At 35.5% G+C, this 15937-nt stretch overlaps 1 protein-coding gene across 1 annotated transcript in view; it reads left to right on the forward strand.

The window, feature by feature from the left end:
* The window catches only part of LOC128874572 (voltage-dependent T-type calcium channel subunit alpha-1G), a 98528-nt gene that overhangs the window by 43595 nt on the left and 38996 nt on the right, over window positions 1-15937 (forward strand). Inside the window, exons 7-12 of the mRNA XM_054119410.1 lie at window positions 8645-8748; window positions 9637-9812; window positions 10077-10169; window positions 10475-10653; window positions 13576-13748; window positions 15356-15768. Of these exons, the coding sequence (XP_053975385.1) occupies window positions 8645-8748; window positions 9637-9812; window positions 10077-10169; window positions 10475-10653; window positions 13576-13748; window positions 15356-15768 (1138 nt within the window). The remainder of the gene's footprint in view (window positions 1-8644; window positions 8749-9636; window positions 9813-10076; window positions 10170-10474; window positions 10654-13575; window positions 13749-15355; window positions 15769-15937) is intronic.

Here is a 15937-nt window from a genome sequence, read left to right on the forward strand (position 1 = left end):
TCGACTTCTTCTTGCCTCTCTCATTCTCATTCTCTCTCTCTCTCTCTCATTCTCTCTCTCTCTCTTGGTCTAGCTATTTACCCATTCGTCTCTCTTCGTTTCTGTTACCACTTCTTCGCCTTTAATCAACGCATCCTACGAATCTCTACAGGCTGCTGAGAATCTGAGTATCGTTGATTTGGGCGTTGAAGGAGGGACGCAAGTATTTTAAGTACAGAAACCATGGATACGACCTGACGAGCGTTTAAATGTATCCCAACGCTTGAGGTACAAGCAACTCGGCCCATTCGTTTGGTTATTACACATTTCAAGGTTCTTCGGTTTCTAAAGTGGCTGTCGAGTGGTGCAATCGCGAGAGATATAATTAAAAACATATGGTAACGATAGCAATGATTTATTTCTGATGCGGGATGGACCTGTGGCATGGTTTACAGGGTCGCTGGATTTCATGTCTTCGGAGTTTCTCTGGGGTGCAAGGGAAAATCTGGTTTATTCTGATCGAGACGAATCTCGAGCAACCTGGCCATTCTCACTTTTGAACCATCGAAAATCGTTCGTTGTATGTTTGGTAAAAAATGAAACAATTGGTCCATCAGTGCGACTTTTGTCGGAGCATTGGAGATAACGATAATTACAATGGCGCATAACAATATGTATTTATGCACATAACGATGTGTATTTATTTTTAATACATGTAGATAATAATATACAGTTCCTGTTCTATTAAAGAGATACTCATGGTTTTTAAATCAGACGTAGAAGTAGGGGAAATTGAGACCAACTCCATACCATGTTTCGATTTGTTCTGCTCCAGTTCCCTTACGGTTTCTTGTCGTATTTTAAGAATCTTCCTCTACATGAACTTTGAGAAGGGTTTTGTCTTTTGAAAATAACAATTGGGGTCGCAATTAAATGGCGACAGCATATTAGAGATCCACCATGTCCACCCTTACCATCGTATGCATTTGGGTCCTGACAGATTTTAGTCTTCTCATTAATCTATGGCTTCTTTCGATACCCCAGAAGTCTAAAACAAATGGAGGACCTGGACGATCCTTTCTATCTCTTTCCAATTAAATTTTAAGACTTTGTATTTGGGCTTTACACCATAAATTGCTTCCAACTGACCGAAATCCCTAGCAATGGACTTTGGACTAGTCCCCTTTACCTTTGGTGATCAATAATTAATTAATTAACCTTCCGCTTCGCAGATGACTATCGCGACTAGTAAGAATCCACCTAACATCGTCAACTCATACCTTCAGCTAGAATGCTCGCCTCCAGTCCTCTTTTCAGTGTCCAAATTTATGAGAGGAAGTTATGTTTCCATCGGTAGAAACGTCGGTCGAATGATCGATGTATTCGACACTTTTCCGGCGGCTTCGCGAGGTGTCATACTGGGTTGTCTTTTGTTTCGATACAAGCGGGCGTTCCAGTCTTTTTATCTTCCTGTACCGGTCGTAGCGTATAGATCTACTCCATCGATCTTTTCATACATTTCAATTTTATTATTCAAATGTACCCTGTCTAACATTTCCCGCGCGTTTTAACACATTAAGGACCGCACACCTAGAGACTGCGTGTAGAAAACACGAGAAAACTCGTGAGCGGTCCTTAATGTGTTAATTGTTCGCCAGCCTCGATCAATCCCGAATCCTACATTTACGACACTCAAGTTTCTCAGCACCCTGTATACGTATCGTTATTAGTCGTTCGATGGAACCAACGGCAAGGACGCTCGGTCACATTTTCTAACTTGTTATTCACTTCGCAACGTCGGCCAGTCGCTCTGAACGTATTCCAAATCCCATTTATTTTCCCAGCGCTTTGTTCTCATCGTCCTCTATTCGCACTGGTCATTCAACCACCGAACAATAGCAAACGGCAACGCGAGTGGGATGAAGTTTATTTGAAAAGGTCCAGTTCTACTCCCGACTTCCGCGCCGTAAACGTGTGTCGCGACGATTCGATTAACCCTTTGCGCTCGACGGGCGACTCTCGCTCGCCACTGGGTTTTACGTGGCAACTCCGATGGCGATCAGATGGCGACGACTCGTGCGTTCTTTTAGGAAGTGTAAAATGTACATATCGAAATAGAAGTAGGAATTGACGTGGAAAGATATTTTCATTTTTAAAGTCTTTATTTTTTTTTCTTTTTTTCTTTGTAATTTTACACCGTTGCAAGATGAAGTTACTTGTTAAAAAAGGTACAGAATTTAATACTAAATTCTTCAGGGACGCTGGAATATATGTGCAAGTTTAGATTTATTTTAATTTAAGATTATTTCGACTGAACTCAAAATCCGTTAGAGAATTTGTCAAATACCAACAAAATCCTACTTCTAATTATCGTAATGTTGCCTTTGATGTGTAAAGCTTCTGTGATTATTTAAAGAATATCGTTGACACTTGACAAAAAATATATCGGGTGTGTTAAGTATAGTTACTCTCAATTATTGTACAAATTTAGAAACTGAATTTGTATTATTACTTTTATTTTATACACATATCGTTTCCGGTGATACTGTTCTCATAATCATGTATTACGATGAAAATAGAAAAAAAAAACTGGTACGCTCCGAATACATGATACCTTTTCATTCGTAATTTTTTAGGCTTTGAGCTCCCAATAGCTTTCAACTTTGAGCTCCCAATAGCTCAAAGACTGTTGCCTTCCAAGAAGTAGGTACAGATACACAAAATCTTAAAATGTAATAAAATGTAATAAAATGTAATAAACTCCCCAATTACATATTAATCCGCGCGTAAAACCATTTCGCGTTAGCCTCCGTCAGTAAAACCGTGAAATATTCGCAAAGTCGCGTCTGGATTCGCTGGTTCGCCTTACGGAGAAGGTCGTCGAGCGCAAAGGGTTAATTTTGGGGCTAAATAGCCGCGACACACCCCAGGGGCGCCGATACGGTCTTTCTTCTCGATAGGATCGGTCAGCTAAGACAGGAGATTCCATAGAGCCAAACCAATCCCAGAGCTAATTAAACACGCTGTGTTCGCGCCGTCTATTCCGGTTTACGTGGCGGCTATTTTCGACCGTTTATCGACTTCTGCACCGGCGTCACGGTCTTTCAGCTTAGCAAGCGTCGATCCGACGCTGGAACTTTGCGAAGTTTACTCGACGAGTAACGGGCGCACGTACAACGTGTTCCGTATGTGCAGCATATTTCTTCGGGCTACGGGTCGATTTCATACTCGCATGTAGAATTAAGGGGTTACACCATCTTGACCGACCCGAAACGACTGACGTCCTCGCGAATTTCTTATGAAGATGTATTTTTTTTCTTTCGAAAACAATTAACTCAATAGAAAATCTCTTTATGTAATACAAAAATCATATTTATCTAGAATTTTTAAGTACAATATCGATGCTGAAGCCATTTCGTCACAAAGATAGCCTTTTATTCGGCATACCGTGGTTCTCAGGTATGGCCTGGAATAAAAAACCAGGTGTTTTTATTTTTTACATGACATGTACTGTAGAAATAAGTACTATATATATATTACAGACATATTATTTATATAAAGCATAATATTGTATATCAAAATTTGTTTAGCATTTGGAATCTTTAAAGGCATTTTAATAATGGGCCCAATAAAAGATTCGTTGTAATAGTGCACTTTTCTTTAGACCTGGTGTTACCTGGTATCTCCTGTAGTTTTTTAGATTTTTCTAGATACAATATTATTAATATTGTATGTATGTATATACATTTTACATAAACAATATGTCTGTAATATATATATAGTACTTATTTCTACAGTACATGTCATGTACAAAATAATAATAATGTATATATTGTATATACATATATACAATATTACTAATATTATATCTAGAAAGATTTAAAAAACTACAAGAGATAACAGGTCACACCAGGTTCAAAGAAAAATCACTATTGCAACGAATCTTTTATTGTGGCCATTATTAAATTTCGTTTAAAGATTACAAATGATAAACAAATCTTGATTTTTTTTTTTTAATTTGTCAAGGCGGTGTAACTCTCGAAAACGAAACGTGCGGTGCATGTCGGATCGGTTAGAATACGTAGAAATACGTATCAATAGCAACGTCACGAAAGTCGACAAACGAATGGAATTTAATTTCTTTTAAAGGAACAAGTGTACAATCAGCGGAACTTCGTTTTGTTTCTTCCTAATCCTCTTAAAAGAGATATATACATATATACGCGATCGCCAAAATTTGTAAGCCTCTGTCATGGGAATAACAAGGTCTTTCTAGCGGGTCAATCAATAACTTTCATATCTTTTTCAACTCTTCTATTCAAATAAAAACAATTTAAAGAAAAATGATACTTTGTCTACATGATATTCGAAGCATGTCACAATGAAACTCATTATCTGCAACAATTTTAAATCTTGAAGAGGTTGTTACTTCATCACCCTGTAAATAGTAGCATTTAACATGTTTGAAGGTAAAACACCTTGTTAACGAAATGGGTTACAATTAATGTTTAAAGGGCAATGTTGGGTTGTGCGGCATTGTAGACCAGAGTATACGACGATTGCCATAAATTTCTGAAAAGTTCACGTCGAAAGAGACATTATTAAATTGTACACAGGGCTCCATTAATTCAGCTCGCGAGAGTTGCAAGTATAAAGTGTTATTGTTCAATTATAACGAGCACCATCGCACGACTACGCAAGATTCAGCACACGCACTAGAACGCATTCGATGCAACGACAGTCGTATTAGAGGTTCGATTAGCTGTTTTTTAAACAAGAAGCACAATCAGCACACAAGCAAGAGCACACGACGAGCACACGCAGTCGCTAACACTGAACTTCGTCCAGCCGTCACGGATCAACATAAAGTACATAAAAATATAGCATTTTTACCCTTCCACAAAGTACGAAAATTTGAGAATTAATAATAAAAGTGCAGCATCTTTAAATGAATTGAACATGAAATTAACGTCACTGTGAAAACTGTTCATCCATTATTAACAAGCTAAAAATTTCCTCAAGGAAACAATTTTTTTTTTATCTCCAGTTTATAAAAGGACAATGCACATTTTTCTCTAGTGATATTTTCGTAACATTAAATGAAACAAAGGTTACCAAATAGAATAGAAAAATCAGACAAAAGTCGAGAAGATACTCACGCAGGACTCCAAAAGCTCCTTGTACATTTATTTTTGATGTAACTACTATTTAGAAGCATGGAAAGAAAATTGTGTTGTCATTAAAAAATAATTCATGTAAATATCTTTCTTAAAAAAATGATTCGAATAAATATCTCCTTAACAGTTCTTTGATTTTATAATAAAATCGTCGATTATGAGTTCGAGTGGACAATACCACGTATAAAAATGGTGGTTAAAGATAGAGATAGAGAAAGGCAAAGATGCTGGACGATCTTGAGTGCGAGCTACTGCAGTTGCACAGCTATTCTGTATTATAGGGGCGGGCACGTGCATTAGGGGGTAGCCTGATGGGTGCACGTGCGCCACTGCTGATGCGAAATAATTCAGCGCGTTAGTTTATTAGACAAAGATCGAGGCTTAAAGTGTTTTAGATATTAGACTCCGGACGCCAAGCTGTGGCACTGGTTTTGCATGGTTCTACTTGGAATATATAATTAAGCTTCAACTATTTATGTTAATACGAAATAAAAGTATGGTAAATCTTTTAAAAATTTGTATTTAAAATGAATTTTGTGAGGATAAAAATATAAAAACAAATTAGACTTATGGTGATTTATTCACATATAAATAATTTATTTATTGATACATGATTAAATTAATAAGTACGTAAATGTGCTAATGTAATATGTAATATAATATATAGTATATACATATATATAATATACAATACATAGTATACAATAAATTGAGATTAATATGTTTTTGTATAATATACAAGTATTTATGGTTTAAAAAATAAATGAATAATTATTGTTACGTACACAAACGCGATTCGCAAAGTTTCGTACGACGCACGATCGGAACGCCGTTGAGTAATTAATTAATTAAATTAAACATGTATCAAATAAATAGAGACTTTCGGTTCGTTACGTTGCACCGGCTGTTTTTTGAGACTCGTGTCAACACGAATTCTGTATTGATTTAACTCGCGTGTACCAGGTGCACTGAAAATACAGTGTCTCCGTCTCGCGTTGACATTGCTGTAAAATCATTGCTTTTAGCATTACTGTACACTTCGTACAAGGACCGACATTAATTGCGACAGGAACGAATACGTTGATGCAATGCATCGAAAACGTTTCAATTATTTGCTGACGGGTTCGACATTCGTAACGATTAATATCCTGTTAACACATTCGCGCGACTGGCAGATATTTTACGTCTCTAATCCGAGTACTGACGATAATAATCAAATTCCGAAGCCGGTCATCGCAAATTTCTATAATTAGAACGAAGATAAAATTTCCAAGATATATTTTGAAATATCTACGTTGTAAATATGTAGCGTATAAAACAAAAAGATTTTCGTAAGTTCTTCATAACCAGGAATAGAATTTTACGTGAATTCGCGTCAGCGATCATGTGTCAATTATTCTATCGTGAATGTAATAAAAATTCTTTAATAAAATTGCGTGATCGGTACCGCAAAAATTGAGTCCTAAAGTAAATTCTCGAAATTATTAAAAAGAGCTCAGAAAGATATACAATGCTCGTTGTCGATGCGAGTGCGAAACAAAATAATTTCTTTTTCGGGAAATGCGTCGATGAAAGTGCAGAAAATATCGATAATGTTCAACGTACCGTGAGCATCGCAGGTAACGAGTTAGCGTCACGAGCATTATCGTTTATCAGGGGAAGAAAAAAAGCATAAAATTCAGCTGTGGAGAAAGGTGTCGCAACGATACGATAATTATGACACGATAGTTCACGGTTGGCTTGCGGTAACAAGCTGTGTACAAATACGTGGGCGTATCGGGCGCATCTCTCTATTAAGTGTTTTTTGTCGAGATAACCGACATTGTTTAGCGGTCGCGCTACATCACACGATGAGAATGAATAGCGCGCCGATAAGAGCAACCCTCGAGGCCAAAGAAGGGCATTCTTAAAGGGGCGTTAGCAGTTTCCTTCTTTAGCGGTTTTTTTTCTACGTTTTTTCTTTTTTTCTTTTTTTTTTTAATGTAACGCCAAATGCGTGCACGCAAACTCAATATTTACATCTGTCCTTTTTTTTTTTTTATTCTTATCGCCGATTGCTGCATACGTACATACATATCGATATTGATACATGGGCATATATGTACATACGTTGTGTATGTATTTGCATATATGTATTATACGTACAGTGAGTCGCAAATGTATTCGTACCACGTGATCGTTTCATTTCTAATGATTACAGTGGATAAGAAAATGTGAGAATAATTTTAAGGTGAGAGAAGGGCATTGTATTATTTGATAAACGATGTCTAGTTTATTATGGCGAATTAAGGTGACGCATCATGACTGGAATAACGAAAACTTGAGTATATGTAAGCATTTGAATAGTGAATATTTAATATGACATAGGATCAATGGTAAAATAATTAGGAATTTTTCAATTTCACAATTGGGTTGCAACAATGAAAATTTAAATGTTTTGTATTTTGTTCTAGAAACATATTACTTCGGTAGCGTTTTTCTTTATCAGATCTTGAATAAAATTACATTATGTTATCTCTCTTTATTCTTGTGGTTTCGCCACTAGACGGCTGCTTGCCATTAATAAGTTCTTTTTATGAACGCCAAGTTTGGTCTGAGTTTCCTATATCTTGAATTATTCGAGCGATTAATCGCGTTTAAGACAAATGCATTACATAAGCTTGCCAAAGAGAGACCATGCTGCAAGGCACATTGATATTGCTTTTTGTACGAATGAATTATTTGAGAGACCCCTGACAAGGCAGGGGCAGAGGGTCCGCCATCTTACAAGGCTTCTTATAAAAATGAGTAAATTAAACGAACTACAGCAATACTTTCCATATTACTTATTAAATAATATTTCATATACAACTATTTGTTTAACATTTTTACCTGAATAATTAATATTAAAAAATTAACTCGTCTCTTATTATATAAGTCTTAAATTTGAAGTTTCATAATTTTCTGATATATCATTTTTTGAATTATTGTATTTACGCTAACAAATTCAATTCTTCTGTTCCTATTCAATCAAAAATGTTAATTTAAGTTACGTCTAGTTAACAAGTACAGATTGCACAGATTCTTCATTTTTTGATCAAATTAGTTATTCGTGAAAAGATCAAATAGCAACCAACATATACCTCACTTTAACAATTCCTCTCGCATTTTTTATAATACAACTATACTAATCATTCGGAGTAGACAATTGACAGGCTGCGAATACTTTCGTAGCTCAGTTTGTGTTGTACATTTTACATGACAGGTATGTCACATGTACTGTGAACAGTATGTGTGATACGCCTGTATACCTTATATAGCCTATAGATATAATATATCGTCACGCTGCATATACACGGTGTACGCATAAATGAAGCATGTGACGGGTGCATCCGTGCATAAAGCATACATACGCAACCTCCTAATTGTAAGGAACGATTCGAGCGAGATAGAGAGGTGTGTATGGTCACACCTGAATCGATCTTAATCGCGGCCCATTGATTTTCCAGCGATCTCGAGAAGTACTTCGAATATCAAGGTCAGGACTACATTTGCTCGCGTCCCGATGACAACGGAATGCACTCTTGCAGTAACTTGCCGCCGCTCAAGTTTGGTGAGTACAAAATCGATATCCCTAACGATAGAATCTTTTACACGTTTTTGGCTGGCGTGTCTTCAATGTCGTCGAAATGTTTTACTGCCTGCGAAATCTCGAGGAAATCTCGAGGAAATCTCGCTATGTAACGAGTACGCTTAGTTGAGCTCGTCAAAATTAACGGTAGTCGAGTGTCGGGAGTTGTAGCCTTCAATATTTTGCTAAAACAAAATTTGTTTACTGGAATATCGAGGACATCTTTAACATTTTTAATGGAATGCTGAATTTATGGTTGCCATTCGAAAGGGTATCGAATTCTGAGCGGAAAAGTGTTAGGGTACATGTAGTCTATAACTAGTATTCATCGAGATAGAGGGAATCGTCGTTAAGTGTCGCTAAAAGGTGTTCTATAAGTGATGCGCTCATTTTCTTAAAATTATGAATGAATTGAATGCATTAGATGTAGTATTGTTTTTAAGAAATGCTGGAACTCTTGACTATTTGCAGCAATAAAATGTACGTGACACCTATCGAACAACCTTTCGCGACCCTTAACGACGATTCTTCGTATCTTAGTAAATAGCAGGTGAATTCGCTTCTCTTTCGAATGGTAAAATAGAAAGTTTGACATTCTATTTGAAAAAATCAAAATGTATAGTAATAAATTCAAATAGTATGCAGTAGTTGATTACATAGCTGTTTATATATGGAATAAATAGGAGAATTGAGTTCTCTTCAACTTCTACGATTTTAAAAATAGATCACAAGGACTTACCTTGCCTTTTTTGATGATGAGCTTCTTCTACAATTAATATGTTTTGTTAAACGACATTTCTATAGTCGATTTTCTAATGCACTTCCTTCTAAAATGACAACATCGAGCTATTCAGGTGTTCTCGCTTTCAGGAAACGTGATTTGCAACAACACTGCGTTGCCGAACAATAATTCAACGTTTATCACCAACGAGACCTGCGTTAATTGGAATTACTATTACACGGAGTGCAAGGGTCAGGGTAACAATCCTTTCCAGGGAACGATATCGTTCGATAATATCGGTCTTGCTTGGGTCGCAATATTTCTTGTGAGTGTCCTACTTTTGTCGCATTCAGAAATTGAAACTTCACGCTAGCTGAATTTCCAGATGTATATCTAACTTTTAAAAGATTTATCAGATACTATTGCCGGTATGCAAAAAGGAACTTCCTTTTATTGAATTATAGACACGTTATTCAACTTATCACAGAATTTTTTGTCTCAAAGATAAATTCATATTAAAATTTAGTATATACGAGGTGTTCGTAAAATCTGATTAATCTATTAACAAAATTAATAATTGTTAACATAGGTAATCAGTCTCGAAGGATGGACAGACATAATGTATTACGTGCAGGATGCTCATTCCTTTTGGGATTGGATATACTTCGTCCTATTAATTGTGGTACGTTTACAATTACTACAACTACTTGAAACGCGACTTCTTTCAAATTTAATTACTATTAATTATTGAATACGAAATTAGTAAATAATTAAACAGCGTAAAATATGAGGAGACAAAATAAGATTCACGCGGTACAGTCTAATTTAAATGAAAGGTTTTAAAAGATTATTTAAAGGTTTTAAAGGTTTCAAAGGGTTTAAAGATAAATTCCCCGACGAGATTATAAATTACGAAGTTTGCAAAGAGAAAAAATATTTATGTAGGTTGGTAGGAGCTATTAAAATGTAAACAAATTTTATTTGCAGATCGGCTCTTTCTTCATGATCAATCTGTGCTTAGTTGTCATAGCAACTCAATTCTCAGAAACGAAAAAACGAGAGATGGAGCGAATGCGATTGGAGCGGGCTAGATTTCACTCGACATCGACTCTTGCATCATCGACGAATACATCGGAACCAACCACGTGCTACGCAGAAATTGTCAAGTGAGTAGAAATTAGTCTCATTCTTAACGTACAATGAATCCTGTCTAAGAGACGTCGGCTCAGGTTCTGTAATCCTTAAACGTCGTTGGGTCAGATCGATATCTCCTCCAAGATAAAAACTCTCATGATTTTTATACAGGATTCATTATATATCTATATTTGATATTTTTATACATTTTATCTGATTTATTCTTTAATTTTAAACATTTAATAGAACTAGAATCAAGAATTTATTAGATCGATATAAAGAAATCTACACAAATGTGCACAATATACAAAAATATGTACACAGACATAACGAATTTTTACATTGAGAAATTTAAAGACAATTATCTAAAAAATAAGGTAAAATTAATTATAATTTAATTTTTATTGAAGTAAACTTATGAAATGTATTGTATGTATACCACTAAGTATTGAGTTTTATTTGTTTGCGATCGTGTTTATTTGAATAACGCTGTTTAGAATATTCTTATGGTAGTCCAACAAGAGTACTTTAAATTTAAAATTATTTAATTCAATTAAATGTGACTTATTTATTTTAATTTGTATTAATAATAGCCACTTTGGTACTGCTGGATAGAAAATAATAGTTTTCATGGGAATAAGCAAATATGCATTTGATTTAAAAAAAAAAAATGATTTTATGTTCGTTTTACTTTTGTAAAGTATAGTTGCGCGCCTATTTTAAATAATATAATGATACTAGGTACTGAATTGGAAAGGTGAACCATATGTCACAATCACACAGATCACAAAATGCAATGTTAAATGTAAATTTTCATCTAGAAATCCACTGGGCGTTCGAAATCGCGATCCTTGCGTATACATTTGGTTAAATTGGTCGAAATGAAGGGATTGGGTTAAAAGTATAAATTATGACAAAAAGCTGGAACGGTGCCCGAGGAAAGTTCCGTGAAATCGACTTGGCAGTCAACATATTAAAAAGTTTAAACGGATAGAAGAGAATCTCATAACTTCGCTTCATTTTTCATTTAAAAATACCGACATTCTCGCCAATGAAAGCCTCTTATTGTTTCTGTTATCCTTAATATTTTCCCTATAACTTTTTAACAAACCATTTTCCGACAGTACAGTTCTCTCTTTTTTCTACTTTACTTGCGCAATACGTAATACCTCATTTCCGCATTATGTAAGATACTGACACAGATTGATGATATAAATTGGGAATAACGAGGGGAAGAAGTATAATGCTCGTATCAAAATGAATCGATGCTGTTGCGAATAGTAAAGCTCATTAATAAAAGAAGGAGATATTCAAATCAGCAGATAATTATATTTCACAAATCAATTTACTTGATTTACATTATTTATGTGACAATAAAAAAGATTTCAGTGAATACAGTGCACTAGAATGTTTATAGATTGTTTTTAGACGAGATTGTTTATATTAATTTCAATATAAACGAGCGTTTTGTAGGTATTCTATTGTTCCTTGTTAATGTCGAAGTGTGCACACGTAGAAAACACTTGATTAATTGTACTTATCACTGTTATTGAATTTACTGAATTTAATTATCTACGAACACGTTTCATTCGAAACGTAATTTCCGTTTTATTTAAACTTATTTCATTTGTTTCCCTTCTGAGTAATGTAGTACCTATACGAACTCTTGATTCATTGTGCTAATCACTGTCATTGAATCTACCGAATTTAATTTATCTACGAACTCGTTGTAATTCGAGACGTAATTTCCGTTTTATTTAAACTTATTTCATTCGTTTCCTTTCCGTTTCCTTACATTTGATTAATGTAGCACATCTATTAACTATATGTATAGACAATAAATAGATACTATATAGAAACTATAAATTTACTATATTTACTCAACAGAAACAAATATATATTTCAAATGAAAATAGCTGACTTTTCTTTTAATTACAGAAATTAAATGGAAAATGAATTAGAATTCGAATAAAGACATTGTTTCAATATTTGTGAAAAGTTAGCGTGGGTTTATTTTGTGTGAAAGATCGAAGACTACCACCTTTGATAGAAAATTCCACCGCATGTTAAAGGCTTTATCGATATGATCGTTGCTAAACATAGCAGACAAAAGTGAAAAGATAAAAGGGAAGATATCTAAAATTGTACAATTCCCCGTCAATGGGACGACATAATTTTAGTAAGATATTGATTTTCTTCGGCTTATTTTTGCCCTCTCCTGGCAACCTCGTACCGCCGGATACATATACTTTCATTTTTGGCTCTCGTTGACCCTCCAGTCCCGATTTCGCGAATATAAATTTGCTAATTGCATCGTTTGCCACCGTTGGTAGACATACTTTTAGAAATCTTAAGGATATGAGATTCTCTTAATATGGTTTTCTGATTAATTTTATTAAGAAATTTATATAAGATTAATTCAAGGCATTTTGCAAGAAAAGATTCGGAATTTTATTTGTTTCAATAAAACGCAAATGATTTTTATATTTCAAATGGAAATTAAGTAATGTCGTGAAAAAATATGTGCAATGAAATTTCGCAGTGAGATAGCAAGCAACATTATCGCACCAATTTGAATTTTATTTAAATTAAAATACTAAACATCTTTCGGAGACGTCTATATATTACAAATTACCGTGTTCATAAACTCTTTTTTTAACATACAAAAGTTCGCATATATCGCGTCGTGTGACAAATTCAAATTAATTCAGAAAAATAATTAAACTTCTACTCGTTTTATTTCGCTTAGATTTTCGTAAATATTCTCATTTGACTTATAACGAGACGATCCCCTCGGACGAACTTGTTATACTCCTACGTGACCTAATGAAATTCAATGTTAAACTCCAAAACGAGGAGGCTTTTGTTTAGCGTCCACTTTATAAGTGAGGACTAACGCTTGAAATTGTCTTTCACCGCTTCATTTCCATATACCCGGTGCCGCGTGTTTTCAGATACATCGCACACCTGTGGCGGAGAGGAAAGAGGAGGCTAATAAAGAGATACCGTGTGTATTTATACAAAAAGCAGCAGAAACGTGAGCAGAATTTACTCAGGGAACAGCAACAGCACGGTCAACCGTTCCGCGGAAGCACAGCCGTCTCTGGTCCAAATAGATTACCTGGAGGTAAGTGTTTCATACTCTCTAAATAGGAATAGCCTCTGGTACAGTATTTTCGTTACAATACTGGTTATCCTAAAATAAGTACCAACTGAAATTGCTAGTCTAAACTACTGGTCTTGCACAATAATTGCAGAGTCAACGTGATCTCGTACTATTTTCTATAGTTCGCTGACAGTGGCATACCTCGTTGAATTACTTTACTAGAATCTTAATAAAGGACACAGGATTCCATTTAGACAGATCAAGGTGACTTTGGTTGAATTACTTGCGCAAAGAGGAAATAAAAGTATTACCTCTACTCCATTGATTTCTATGATAAAATCAGAAAATTTAACGCAGGTACTACTTTACCTAATTTACTGATAATAAAATACCTTATTGATATAGTGTAATAGAATATTAATAAAGGATATAGCATTTTATTTAAAAAAGAGTAAGCTCACTTTGCAATGACTTGCAAACAAACATAATAGAAATATTAATTTTAGTTTATCGAATAGCGTGTTAAAAACTAACAATTTGTTATCTCCATTTATACTAATTCACATAATTCATATAATTCACGAGCAATAGAATACCTTATTGAATTAATGTAACAAAATATTAACAAGAGATACAGAATTTTATACGGAATGATTAATTTGCCTTTGGAATTACTGCCAAAGAAACGAAATAGAAATATTATTTTTACTGTGTCAAATTCCATGTTTAAAGCTGAAAATTTGTTCCCTCGTACTATTGTTATCCAGAATCCATAGTTTAGGTACTGTCTCAGCCGGTATTTATCTTGGAATAACTGTGATAAAGGGTGCTCCAGAACTATTTGACCAAACTTTACCAAGGTATTTTACTAATTGTGCGGATGGAACATGTTACACCTAACCCACACAACCCACTGAATATCAATAGTATTTTCTATTGTATTGTGGTGGCACATCCTGTCCTCACCACTAGATGGACACCATATTTCTCATAAGTGTTTTGTCCGCCTAATATTAGTATATAAGCCATTCCTGATCGACCTCCAAACATACCTGCGCACACTGTGATATTTCAGCGATCTAGCGGGACAAAGGGTGATTTTCGAAATGTTCCAAACGTGTTTATAGATATTATAAATCAATAATAGAGTGTCTTTTTCACCAGATAACGTGTAAATATCATTCCGGCACCACATTATATTTGCTAAATTACTCTGTGTGCATTTTACCACAATCATCTTACTTTGCATATCAAAATAAAGCCCATCTTCCCTAACTTAATTCAATTTCCTCATTTCGGGACAACAATAACATTTTCGTCAACAACAATCAAGCACCCATATCCACCTCAGAACTCTCCAATCGTCCACAATGTACCACACCTTGGAGAGTGCTTGTAGACATTTGCATACATCAACTACGACATCAACATCGAGATTACACCGTGTAGTATTACAGTGACTAGGTTTACAGTGACTAGGATCACTCTTCGCATTCCGTGAGCATTTAGTCACCCCTCCTACACAACAACCCTTCAATAATGGGCGAAAGAATCCTCTTTCCTTACTTAGAAAAGGAATCAGCAATCTTTGCCTTACCATCTTTGATTTCCATCTATATGATTATCAGAGTATGCTGGTAAAGTTCCGCTGAACAGTTTTGGGACAGCCTGCACTTCTCATCTTGATGATCGCTTAGCAGACAGAAGGCTCCATCACGGAAGGTGTCCTCGGCTTCTGGCGGCCATCGAGTACGCGGAACACCAGCAGCACCAGCAACAGCAGGGAATCGGCAGCGGTGGTGGTTCGATTGCTGATTTTACAGCGACAAGTCCGCCCAGCCAGGGTACGATTCTCGGTACCGCGATCGCCAATAACGGTAGCAATGGAAACTTGGCGATCGCGCCGCGTGCTAGCCCCGAAGTTTCCGAAGCGGACGTGTCGTCGAACGTGTGCCACCGTTTGGCTCTCCATCGAACGTCCTCCGTGTCTTGCAACGGAAGCGACAACATCCTTTCCAACGCGACCGAAGCAAGTATACAGGTACACGCGTACGGTGTTCGGTAACATGCGGTACTTAACAATGGGAAAGGTTCATAGAAACACGTGCTCTGTGCGGTTTTATTCGTAAGTTATAGTGATTTTTGTGCTGGTTGTCTCTGCAGGAAATTATTAAAATGGTTATATTTCAAGTTGATTGTTTACTTTTGGA

The sequence above is a fragment of the Hylaeus volcanicus genome, chromosome 4 (assembly GCF_026283585.1).
Source record: "Hylaeus volcanicus isolate JK05 chromosome 4, UHH_iyHylVolc1.0_haploid, whole genome shotgun sequence".
In the NCBI taxonomy this organism is placed as follows: domain Eukaryota; kingdom Metazoa; phylum Arthropoda; class Insecta; order Hymenoptera; family Colletidae; genus Hylaeus; species Hylaeus volcanicus.